Below are 13,648 nucleotides of genomic sequence, written 5' to 3' on the forward strand. Positions count from 1 at the left end.
AGCTAAATCCTAAAGAGAATTTATCCTCAGAAGATACAATAAGAAGCATATGAACAGCAAGCTCAGCACAGTTAAATCAGGCACCATGAAAATACAGTCTCATTATCCCCATATAAAAATTCCCATGTGTAAATATATTCATTTCAATAAAAAAGGCACCCAGACAAAGAACAGAAAAAAACCCCAAAATGTAAGGAGAGTTAGTCAGCTTGCCAGAAACAGATGAGTTTGATTATTGCCTCTCTGATCAGCCAAAACTTGTGTTTCTGTCCCTCCTTTCTTCCTGTGTGTATATTCTCTCATTTTCTATTTAAGAATCAAAGCAATATGAGGCAGGTACAACTTTTTCATTCTACCTTTTCCCTTGTGCAAAAGCAAGAACATGAATTCCTACACAGGAAAGCAATATGAGGAATGACTTCAGAAAACCAGCAGTATATTTAAAGCATTACTGAATGAAACAAACTTCATTTATGCAGATCTATCGGACAGAGAGCAGCAGCACATGGGAAAAGAAGATTAGGTGTGCTTTCCTTACACACTATACATCTGTGTTGTCAACCACAAGTTAGGTGACAGCTTTAAGTGTTACTATCCCCTTGTTTCCCTTAATCAAAAATAAAAGATTAGACAGTTGCAGGAACTATGATGAAGATGAAGAAAGAAAACTTTCTGATGTTTGGAACGTGACTGTCATATTATAAATGTTATCATACTTTCTCCCTTCAGAAATGCTGTCTTAGACCACATCCTTAAAACATCCTATTAAAAAACTACTATTTTTTTCATGGGCGAACATGTCATTTATGAAAGTTTTAAATTGTAGAAATTAGGCCCTTTTTTTCCTTTTTTTAAAAACTGCTCTATGGAAGTTTTGCTATGCAAGCCTCACTTAATGTATCTACAAGTTCTCATACTTCAAATACTTTATGGAATTAATGATGGTAGAATATGGCATAAAAATAATGTGAGCAGCACTTACTCCATTTGTGCAGCACTGACCCAGGTTCCCTGCCTCCTCTAGTCACATTTAATCATACATTCTTCACATACTTCTAACATATAATAACCCTTTTAACAGGATTCTGCAACCACTGGCAGTAAAATATGATCATCTTATTTGTTTTGTTCACATGAAGAATATCCTGTCTCTATTAAAAGTTTTCTCAGCATCAAGATATGATCTTTTCCTATTGTATGTCACAAGAGAATGTCATGTGTAGTACTAAATGACAGCATGTTCCCATTTTTTATTTTTAGGCATGATTATTCATGCCTAAAACATGACACTTTCAAGAAATCACATTATTTAATATTCAGAATGAATAAAAATCAGTAAGAAAAAATTGTGGATGCTAGGCTTCAGAAGACTAAAAACATGGCCACTTCAGTAACGTTTGAAAAATGAAATTAGCACTGGATTTTTGCAGATGGCCCCCTGTGGCATCACGGCAACAAAGTTATGAAAAGCTTCACACAACTAAAAGGGCCCTCTGAGGGCTCTGCTTACTGATCTCTGGTAGAAAAGGTCACAGGCTATGTTGGAGGGATTGTCAGCATGGCTAAAAGGCAGGAAACAGTTGGAAGGAATGGAGAAATACTTCAGGCAGTTATAAAAAATTTATAGGGTTTGCGTGTGAAGCTGTGTAACTCATCTGTTTGTAAAACTGTCCAAGACATAAGCTCAGTAAAACTGCATTATTCTATAGCATTTGCATTTTAGAATGATCATTAGTTACTCAGTAAGATACATATAAGCAGTACTTCATTTAGCTTGCTAAAGAAGAGAATGAAGCACTTAAACATAAACTCACAAAGTTATTATTCAACAAGAGAGAAAGCAGGGGTTAAATGCATTAACAAACCAGAAAATATTTATTACTGATCAAAACTGTGCTCTCCTTCCAGGGACTTGAATCAGGCATCTTCCCTTTAAGAAAGAATATTGCTTCTAATTTTCTTATTACTCTTATGGTGGCACTCAGGGATTTAGAGGAATACTTCCATACATTTATAAAAATAACTGAGAAAATATTCAGCATTTTGGAATAGTGGTTAAATTGTGAATTAAGTGTTCACTTGGCTCATGTTTCCATTAATCTCTCCTCTAAGATCGCACTGGCTTGCAGTGGCATTTTGAAACATTCATCTGAGTATCTCATTTTCTCCTTTCCCCTGTCAAAGCTTTTGAATTTTCTGAGTACTAGCATTGCACTGCATACACTGATGTTTCACAGATGAAAAAAATAGGCATAAATAATTCTTTATACTGCTTTTTTTCACAAATGTAGCTACCAGTTCAAAATGATAAACTGACTACAGAAAAATGTGTGTGACAAGCACATGATTTGGAGCTCCTGACAGCAGTCTCCCACAGCAGGCTGGTGGTAATCATTCACTTTTCATCACTGTCTCATTCTATGCTTAGTATGTGAGCTTTGGTACCCTTTTCTAGCTGCACATCCTACATAAAATCTGAAGTTATGATCTCCTCCAGCCTCACTGATACTTTTCCTTCGTATCAGAAAGAGAGCACTAAAAATTATACAAGTAAGAAGACAGCTCCAGCAGCAGGCAAAGCAGGCAGGCAGTAGCCCCGGGCATCTGACAGCTGTTTTTTCTGTATCAGAAAAGAGATGGTCTGGCTGTGCTTGCCCGCCAGCGCTCTTCCACCAGCTTAATTTCTGATTAAACTCTGCTAAGCCCACTTAGTTGCCTCTGCCACCAATCAATAAAAGCAATATCGCTACTGCCAAGAAAACCTGGTTTGCCTCTAACAGAAAAACTAAACTATGGAAGAAAGCATGTCCCATTCCATAGGCAGCTTTCTTCATCTTCTTACTGTTTGCTCATAATTTGCTAATTTCATGCTTGTCTAATTTAATATCCTCCCCATTGCCTCAAACGATATCTCTATCTGTGCTCAAGAGCTGTGTCTCTAAATGCTCATAATCATACTGCATGCCAATGTCTCATAATCACTCTTGCCAGAAATGGAAAACAGCACAACTCAGAGGAGCACAAGAACTAGATACTTTTCAGAGCACTAAAATCCTTGCCCCTTTAAGTTACACTGTTTTACAGGACAGCAGGTCAACAGCACCAGTAACTCCCATTCCTGCGCCTCCAGAGTACAGTTCAGGGCACCTCTCAAAAATCCACCTTCTAAAGATGCATAATTTTTTCCAAACAAATCCATATAAGTTTGTACAACATCACTTAGATGGAATATCCCATAATCTGTCTTTCATATTCAATCAACTCATACCTTTTGAGCCTGAAGTTCATGAACTCAGTTTACAAGCTTGGAGCAGGTCCCAACATTACACCTTTTTCTACAAACATTTCAGTTGTTCTTGTATTGACTCCATCTTTCCTGGAACTTCCCTTTCCCAAAGCTTCTACTTTTACAAGTAGGAAAATCAATTAATCTGTAACTTTTACTTGATGCATCTATACACTTCTGATTGATTCTACAGCCTTTACCTTAACCTGCAGTATGAAATAAGTAAGCAAGCCATGAACTGATTGTGAACCATCCCTCTCATGTTTTGTTCACCATATCTGGAAATAGCTAGGGAAAACAAAACCCTTAACATCCACAGACTGTTCTCTGAAAGGAAGATAAACATGACCAAAATTCAAAAACTTGTGCATTCTAGGTAATTTAAATACTCACACCAGTGATATCAGAGGTTAACCAAGTGTTTAAAACAGACCCTAACAAGTTCAAGGGTGAGGAAAAAGAGCAATACACCATCAGAAGAAACAAAAACCTTGGCTGTGTCAGCAGGCAAAGGCTGTAGGCACATGTTGCAGGGAACAATATGAGAGCAACTCCAGGTTTGAAGACAAAAGACAGTTTGGAGATGTGCCCTCCATGAATAAGCCTTGTGGGTCTCAGGGGACCCTGAGCCACCAGAAAACATCCCACAAGGTCAAAAAATAAGCAGATGATGTTGAATACCCATTTACGACCTTGCTTCAATGTGTAAATCTGGGTGTCTTTTGCATTGTCGTTCCTTTTAGAAGGCCCTCACGTAGTACATGGAAATGGGAATAAGCATTCCCATACCCTGGAGAAGGAACACAGCCAGGGACCATGACAAATGAATTTCACATCTTGTCCCACATACTTAAGTGTTCTGCAAAGCTGTTGGAATATGCTCCTGGCTTACTTGCCAAGGAAATTTGCTGCAGCTAGAAGGAAGTCCACCAAACTATATCTCCTTCTACTCCCAACCATAGAAGAGACAGATAAAATTGTGCTTCTAATTTTGCCTAAAAAAATTCAGTCTTTGTGGTCCAAATGGAAGAGAAACTACCATACCAATTCCATAGAAGATATTTTATGACATATTGTAACAACAGTAACTTTCAAATTGTCTTTCACAAGGCACACTGTGGTGCCAGTAAAACCCCAACATTCTGTCTGGAAAGTTATCTACAAAAGATTCCAAATGACATTTTAACAGAGTGAAAAGTGTCTGAAGACAGCGTGTAGGTCAAACAAATCAACCAATTTAATTTCTTACTCTCGGCTACACTAACTGGTTCAACTACAGACGGCATGATGTTATCCCCCTCCAAGTCAGTTTGCTAACCGCCCCATCAAAAATTAATTGAAAGAAGTGGATCCTATAATTTAAAATGAAATAGGCTCAGCAGGTGATCAAGCTTTGTCAAGACTGATTACTGAGTATTGATTTCCCTCAGGTTGTACAAGTTGCACTCCACAAGGCCACCTGCACATTAACCTAGAATACATAAAATCACCTCAGGCTAACATCTATCAAGAGGTTTGTATTTTTGGAGAATGCAGTCTCTAGTTCTTTTCCTCACCCATACATTCAATGGCTTTCATTTGGACAGCATCCACACTTTGTACTTACTTTACCCTAAATAACTATTATTTGTATTTTAAGTGTTCAGAGAGAATTCAAGATAACTACTTAGGAAAAAATTCACACAACCTAGCACTAAGCTAATTGCAAAAATTGTAAGGAAAATCAGACAAGTTCTCCCATGACAGAAAAGAGATACTGATGCAGCAAGAGCAGAGTGGCTTACTGTGGCCTGGAAGCTTCTGCTTGGTCCGTCTGAAGCTTCTCGCCCCCTTCCACTTCCATGGTGCAGTAGACAATCCGATTGGGAGCGACTGATTTTAAACCTTGTACCTCCATTATAACAATCTGAGGAAAAGAAGCAAATAGTTTATCCTTCAGAAAAAATCACACAGCACAGTTACTGCAGTACTAAGTTCCATGAAGGTAAAAAAATAGAAAAGAAAAGGAAAAATCCCCAAAGTCCCAAAGTGCACTCACTCAAATCTTAACAGACAGAGGAGAGTTTTGAATTTATCTTCTTTTTCCACTTTCAACAACATATGGAAGGAATTGAAATTTTTGCTTTGTTTTCACTTGGACAGTGACCAAAAACTCACTCCAATCATAATTTAAATGCCAATAGTAGAATTTGAGGCTAATGTCTGAATATAATTCTAAATCTTTATACATGAGAAAACGTATATTTTAATCAGTTATCTAAGTGAATATTTATAGAAGAAATAGGTTACTAAGTCTGAATGTAAACAAGTAAGTACACTGACCATATCTAGAAAGGCAAATTATGGTGCTGTGTCCCTGGAGGTTGCAACCCTTGAACCTCAGAAGGGATTTTTTGTTGTGCTGAGCAAGAGGCAGGTCAGAGCACTGGTATCAGCTCCTGTAATTTTTTGACCTCACTATGCACATCTTTTCCTTCTCCCAGTGCAGTACTTGCAGTCAGGTTCAGTATGCGTATGGGGAAGGGGGAGAAGAGAAAAAGAAAAAGTCACCGCTACCAGCTGTGCCCTGAAAGTTTTCCTCACTGGGGAAATTACGAGCTTGGCAGATCCAATAGATTTTCACCTCCTCTAGACTACTCTGCATTAGCTCAGAAAAGCCAAATGCAGCTCTACCTTAAATGCTCTCTGCCTTTTATAAATCTTGTCACAGTGTGAACTTACTGGAATTTTTGCATTTCAGATGTTTCTAATTTAGAAGACTTGAGAAGACAGTCAGGTTCCCCTGCTTTCTTTGGAAAAGCTGCTTTTCTTGCCAGGTCCATTTGGGCCCATGCAAAGAAACTGGGAAAAATGTACTCCATCAGAAAGAGATGCTGTCCTCAACTGAACCTTACATGTAAACCAATATTTGTTTAATTTGTTTAAAAGTGCCAGAAGTAATGACTACTTTTGGTCTCATTAGAGGCTATTGGTTTCTTAGGTCAGCAAGCAACTACTAAAATATGTTGCTATTAAACTTCTTTGCACATGTGCCACTTTGCTCCAATTCAAGTAAATTTAACCAGACTTCACCCCCAGCTGTAAAATCCTTTGTACTTTAAAACTTCTAGAACCTCAGTAATAGTTGTATGTTTTGCAAAATTGCTGGTTTGTAAATATTACAGTGAGATGACAGCCACTGATCATTTATACCATTTTTATATTACCCATAAATTATCAACACCGCCTATTATGCTTTATAAATAATAACAGCATTTCAAGGAGAATGATCAAGTTATCCCTCTTTTCCATCTATTGTTGTCCAGGAATTCAAGTAGTTAGATCGCTGAGAGACAACACTAAAGATCCTTCTAGGTAATACCACCTACATGGTCTTTCCACATACAAAATGTATGACCTTGCTGAATACTGACTTATTGTTTATTCATTTTTATGTTGATACTGCTTTTCCGGAGTTTCTAACTTAATTGCACAGTACATTTTTCTTTGGTAGCAATTCTGGATTCCAGCAATGGAAAAAAGTTGCATTTCATTCTTTCCAAAGAAACTGTCACTAGTGGAAGTACTAGCTCATTAGCTGATAAACAGCTTCTTAAATGCTTGTCTATTTTTGAAACTGTCTAACAGCTGAAGAGTATGAATAAGTCTTCTCCTACTACTATGGTTTTGATTTTTTTCTAGATTGCTACAAACAGGATATTTAAGGAAACATCTAACTTATAAAAACAGTGGCTGCTGCTTGCAGTGATGCTCAGGGATGTCTCTGACCTTAGTCAGCAAGGTTCACTCCCACTAGAACACTTAATATTACTAGCAAGTTTCACTGTTTATAATAATAACGTGCAGTGACAGCAAGAACTCTGGCCACTTTACCTCCATCTAGAAATTTTGGGGTTCTTCCACTCTGTCCTACATGATGTAGATTTCCTATTCATTCATGTGCCAGTTCAGCAGCCCTAAATGGGGATTTTGGTGGTTACCCTACAACTGAGTCCCCACACAAGATGTGACGTATATGTTTACGTGTTATTCAAAAAATGTGAAATTGTGTACATTTGACCTCATATTTTCAAAAAAGGAAGTACTCTGTCTTCAAGGAAATGCAACAGCATTTCTTAGTTGGCCATTTGCATAGAAAAAGACCACATCTTCCATATCTCAGTCTTCATTAATATCAATTCTCCTGTTTCCTTTTGCCCTTACATCTTCTGAGATTTTGCTTCCCAAGAGCAAAATATGAACGTACTGTTTGACAAGAGAGTCACCTTATGTGGTTACTACCATGTTTAAAATGAAAATCTGCCCTACTAAGAACTATCACATGTAGAGTAATACTTTAATTCTTGCCTTGCACAGGATGAACTGTAGATTACTTATCTTGCAGTAAATCTCTTCATTGCTGATGGCGAAAAAGAAAAAAAAAACTTAGTTCACCTGACCTAATAGTTTGCATTTCTGGTGGAAGAGCAGAGGGGCTATAAACAAAGCAAAACTGCTATGAATTTACCAGAAATTGTATCTCCCATAATTTCTCTTTTCATGATTGTTTCAAACTTTTACTGTGCTTTTCCTCTAAATATCACATCATTTCTAGTGTGTAATAGTTCTCTCTAGAGGGACAGAGAAGCCTTTTCTTCCTCTTACACCTATCACCAAGCACACTCTCTTGAAGACCAGAAATATTATTGCCAAAATTTTTAAGGTACTTTTTAGATTCTTCAGAACTCCTCTTGTAAATGCTATTTATGGGCCATTCCAAGCTTGGTATTCCCCTTGAGGCAGACATGACACAGGATTCAGCACAGGAGTTATAAATCATCTCATGTACTTCAATGCTAAGGCCTGCACTCCAGTTTTACATGCTTGATGAACTAATACTTTTTGGCATACAGAATGATGGATCTTACTACTCTTTGAAAGCTGATGTTGGGCTTTTACATAATTAGTTAGCAATATTAAAATTGCATATAGTAGGATTTCTCTGTTAGACAAAGAATTGAAACTTTTTCATTGTCCATATTTGATGTTTTTAATTATACATCTTTAATGATGACATGAGAAAAAATTATCTGACTTTTCAACACATAAAAAACCTGATGCTCGTTTCACTTCAGAAAAAAAAAATGTTCAAAAGATATGCAATTTTTATTTATTTTAAACTCTTGAACAACTGAGGTATTTATTGTGTAACATTATCTGCTGTCTTAAATAAGCTAAAGCCACTTCAAGTGCATTACACAAGTGTGGCACCTTCTGACCAACAAATACACAATGCACACTGTGATAATGTTTTGATTCTATTATTATTGAAAGAGAAATAAGCATTTCTTGGTATCCACATTTGTAGAACTGGACCTGAGTTATGATGCTGGAAGTCTTCAAGGCAAGGCTGGATGGGGCTTTAACCAATCATGTCTAGTGGAAGGTGCCCATGGCAGGGGGGCTGGAACCAGATGATCTTTAAGGTCCCTTCCAACCCAAACCATTCTATGATTCTGTATTGTCATCAGAATTGTTTAAAACCAAATGTATTTTTGGCTTCCTCATGAAGTCAGTTGACCTCTGTATGGATTAGGACTGCATCCCTGCAGGCCAGACTTCCTGCATAATCCCAGAAACACAAGATAGCTTCTGGAGGAAAATGCAGAAATTTATAAAAAACTGCTATGATCATCAGTAAAGAAAAATCACTGTGTTTTCTCTAAATGCTTCCAGTGAGAAAATGTTATTTGTTTATAAAATTCTATAAATGCATTCCTGATAACAACAGTGTTTCATTATTACATTTAAAATTATACTTAGCTATATAATGAACTGGAATTCATTTAAAGTTACATTTGTGTGGGGGATTCAACTTCCCACACTGCTGTGTTGGCCCAAATGCAACTACTGCTGCAAGAGGAAAATGCGCTGTACAGCTGTATTCTAAATCCTAATTATCAAAGATACAAAGCATAATTTACTTCTTTACCATAACATTTTAAAATTACCAAGAAAGGACTAATAACAAAAAAATATCAAGGCAGATATTCTATCAATTTAAACCATCAACAAGTGAAATCTGTGATTACCTCTAACGTGAAGGAGAGAACCACATCAGACTTTGACAGCTGAACTTCATTTTCATCTCCTATGTCCAAGAATGCAGAATTCTGTGATCGCTTTAGCTTCTGCAGTTTGAATTCTGGCCCACCTTTAGACACTGGCAGACTTTCCAAATTTGCCATCAGCAAATTCACCGAAGACCGCAACTCTTCTATGTACATGTTCTCCATTTCCCTTGCTACAAATTTTGGGAATTTTCTTTCCTTGGAAAATATATTTTAAAAGTTAGGGAGGAAAAAAAACTTCCCACATTATACATCATGTTAATTTACCGACTTGGTTTCGGTTAAGGGACAATAAACATAGATAAGTCATAATTTCAGTGTCTATCTATTTTTATGTCTTCAAAACAGTAATGGAAAGGCTAATCCTGACCCATAAATGCAGTTAATTTTGAAAAGAAGAAATAAAGTACAAATGGAACCTTGCACACCTCCCTGAATCATTTAACCATAAACCCAAGTTGAAGATCCACACATTACCTATTTCCAATTACAGGTGTTTTAAGCATAGTAACTAATAATATACCTTTAATGCTACCTTCAATATTTTATAAATTGACATTTATAAAATGACCTGTCCACTAATAGTTTTGTTACTTCTTCTATTTCCCATGTTACCAAAAAAAAGTCATGCTTCTAGTATGAAGCTAATAAACTACAATCATGACAAGAAATTGCTATCATTGTTTAGCTTTATTTTTAAAAATGGGTCATTCCTTTTGAAAGTAATGTTTAATTACTATGCACTGGTTTATTTTAAATAGTAATCTCTCTCTTAAACATTAGAGATAGCATAAATATCAATTTTTTTCCTCTGTAGAAGCTAGACAATATTATTTAAATATTGTGTTTGTAACAATAAACACAAAAAAAAACCATATGTAGACGTATAGTGCATATATGAACACATACAGAGTCAATTTTATGCACAGTTTCTCCAAATATTGAATACTGGATGCTTGGGAGAGTGTCATTCAAGATTAAACAAAAATGCAAATTATGCTAAAATATATGTTTTACATATAAATGAGAAACAAACACCACTCCCAATGTATTGTCTGCAAAGACAGGCACCTTGCTCCTAAACCAGACAATTTTTATCATTATGTGTTATAAGGCCTATCATAAGATGTTTTATATCCTTTACAGTTGATTTTGTTTCAGTAATAAAGACCAAGCAAGCTGTCTGTGACCAAAAATTCCTGCAGCAAGTTGTGTGGACTGGCTCATCACAGCATGACAGAGCCAGTAAATTACATATTAAAAATAACCCTACAAATAAAAACAATTTATAGTTAGAGACTAAAAAATGCAGGCCAAGGTTCAAGGTTGCCTAGCAAAAAACCCCAAACCCTTAGTGTTTTTCAAACTGTACCAACTATATCCTGTGAGGTTCGTTCAAATAATAACATGCCGACACAGAAGACAAATAAAACAGACTGTTGTTGTGTTGTTAAAAGATCTTTTCTCTTGTTAAGATGCTTTTTCCATCCAATGTGAAAAATGAGGAAAATTGGACTTGCTGTTGACGGAAATGTAGGATCACACAGCATATGACTTTTCAAAACCAGGTTTTGCTTTCTCCCTGCCCCAGTTGACAGACATTCTTCAGAGCAGAAAGAACCTGCCAGACTGTTCTCAAACAATCTTCTGCTTAATTTTAGAATCAGAAACAGGAAACACATATTATGGATCAACCCACTCAATCTCAGATGAAGATATGTTTTTGGTACAAGAAAGCAAACACATACCCTTGCCATTTGTTCTGCCAGTTGTAGTCGTCCATCTAGTTCACGTCTTATCTGGGCTGCTTGCTCATCTCCATTATCCAACTTGGATAGAGAACAAAAATCCAACTGTGAGAAACGCACTATATTTTAACTTTATAGCAAGCAATGTAGCTAAAAAACAAGAGAAATGAATTTTCATCCTAAAATCAGTGAAACACTAAGCAAATATACAGCTTTGAGGCTTATCAAGATGAAAGAAATATAATGGCCACCAGTTAGTCACAGCACTCAGGGTTTCTGAAGGGTAACCAGTGCTCCCTTGCAGTCATAATGCTCAGGCTACATAGACGAGGTATTATTTCTCTATAAAAATAGCAGCTAAAATAATTTCTTCATGAAGCAGAAAACTGGAATGACAGACTGGCTTAGAAAATGTTTGCAAGGAAATTTACTCTTTGGTGCCCTGAGTTCCTGTATAGGCATATATAGGTATAGGGAAAGAAAACTGTGTGACTGTGCCTTCTAAGAATGGTATTATTTCACTTGCAAAGTTCTTTTCTCCCAGTATTGCCAAACTGCTCACATCAGAGCAAATCCAATTTTTGACCTTCCAATATTTTCATACCTACAGAAGTCAGGACTAAATGTCTAACTTCTGTCAGGGAGGTAAACGGGAAGGACACATCTCTTCACCTCAACGGAACAGCTGGGTCTCAAGAGAAATGAGATTCCCCAACTCATTTTTCACTTGTTTACTTTTTAAGGGCAGTGGAGGGGAGGGGGGGTGAGGTGGGACTTCACCTCCGTGCATGGACCTCCACAGCTGGTTAAGAAGAAAAAAGAGTGATACATCTGGAAAAGATCAGTCACACCTTGCCATCCTACCTGAATAATTGCCAAAGAAGGACAAAGACAGAGTTGCTATGGAGGGCTCTCTGTCCCTAGGGCTAAACACAGACATGATGTGACATGTTGAAACGACTCTAGTGCATTTAGTGTATAGCTAAGGTTTAAGGACACCTGAATCACTCTTGACTAAAATAAATCTTAAAATGATTAGGGGTGCAAACTGGCAAAAACTGGTTCTTTAATTAAATGAGATCTTCAGCTAATGAACACACAGCTAATTTGACAAATAATTCATTGCATTAAACTAAGGATTTTTCAGTGTTTTTTCACTGAGACTGCTAGTTAGTGCATTGGGCCAAATACATAACACCACCTCCTTTACAATGCTCTTCAGTTAAATCCGATACCTCTTAAGCCAAAGCACTCATGAAAATTAGCCATTCCAATTAAAAAAAAAACCCCAGAACAATTAAAAATGCATTATCCAGTGCTTACAGGCCAATTAGAGCAATATGCTTAATGCAAATCTGACCACATTTAGCAACAGGATGAAAAGTGTTTCAATGCTAGTACAGAAGTGGTAACAGAACGTGGAATCTGCCACCTGTGCAATCTGGCATCTTACAAGATCCTTGCAGGAACTGATCCAGGCTACCAGAAAGAAAGAGAACAAAAGAAGCTCAACTTTATACCAGAGAGTAGAAGATGGATCATGTTCCAGGCTGGAAGGGTTCTCCTACTAAGCCTGCCAATAAATCTGCTCCCGACTTGACTGTGAGCATAAATGGCAAGACTGTTCTTCAGGAAAGCAAATGTTTTAGGTTTTCAGAACACAATTACAGTATTCCAAATAAATTCCCAGGCTTGTATTCTTCAGTATTCTTAAAAGAATAATACTGAACTTGTCACCAAGAATATTTCTATTTTCCTTTGTACTATAACCACATACTTTTGTAATTAGTTTTGTTTACTCAGTATGAAAGCCTGTCAAATATGAAAAAAAATGTTGTTTTTCTTTTTTTGGCTAAGAGAAGGTCAAAATTATTTTAATAATATATCCCATGACAGGTAATTGCTTGAAAAATATCTGCTTGAAGGTAATTTCAATTACTGAATTTTGATTTCTGCAAGAAGGAGGGTGTGGGAGAACAGAACAAAGCTATAACCTTTTCCTGTGTCAAGGCACAACTTAAATGACTGCCTCCATCATTAACTCATTTGAAGAAGTAACAGATTTTACTTAAAGACTGATATTTAGCTATTTTTCCATTTAAAAAATATGACCATTTAAGTTAATGAATATGTAACCTAGTTTTGCAAATCTTACTATTTTTTCCTTAACTCTGCATTGCTTTCCATCAAATCTTTGTACTTGAGTACTTAAAAATGTGATTTCCCTACTTACTTATTTTAAAACTTCAGTCTTCTTCCTGAAATACTTACACATTCTAATGGGTTTGCTGTTTGTTCGTAATGATGTTTTGTAAAGTATGGGAAGAAGCTGAGGAGGTGAAAAGCAAAGTTGCTTTACTTAGAGAAAAGAGCCAAGGCAATAATGACTGGTAGGTCATTCACATCTGTCTCAGTAAGAAATAAAGCTGCCAATATTATTGTTTTTGCAGTACACAAAATGAAGTAATAATCAGAAAAACCGTAACCTTGATATCCCATTCTGT

General features: G+C 36.6%; 1 protein-coding gene across 24 annotated transcripts in view; it reads right to left on the reverse strand.

Moving 5' to 3' along the window:
* CADPS2 (calcium dependent secretion activator 2) overlaps positions 1–13,648 on the reverse strand; it is a 294,985-nt gene that overhangs the window by 162,028 nt on the left and 119,309 nt on the right. For 18 of the 24 annotated variants that reach the window (XM_042018158.1, XM_042018156.1, XM_042018147.1 and 15 more), the window contains exons 4-6: positions 11,145–11,225; positions 9,358–9,594; positions 5,071–5,192 (exon numbers count right to left, since the gene is read on the reverse strand). In XM_042018158.1, the coding sequence (XP_041874092.1) occupies positions 5,071–5,192; positions 9,358–9,594; positions 11,145–11,225 (440 nt within the window). Of the gene's footprint in view, positions 1–5,070; positions 5,193–9,357; positions 9,595–11,144; positions 11,250–13,648 lie in introns of all 24 variants that reach the window. The other 6 variants (XM_042018140.1, XM_042018137.1, XM_042018148.1 and 3 more) reach the window with 1 other exon arrangement.

This window comes from Corvus kubaryi, unplaced genomic scaffold (assembly GCF_017639235.1).
Source record: "Corvus kubaryi isolate FWS band 111438036 unplaced genomic scaffold, C.kubaryi_AGA036_p1.0 137, whole genome shotgun sequence".
NCBI lineage: Eukaryota > Metazoa > Chordata > Aves > Passeriformes > Corvidae > Corvus > Corvus kubaryi.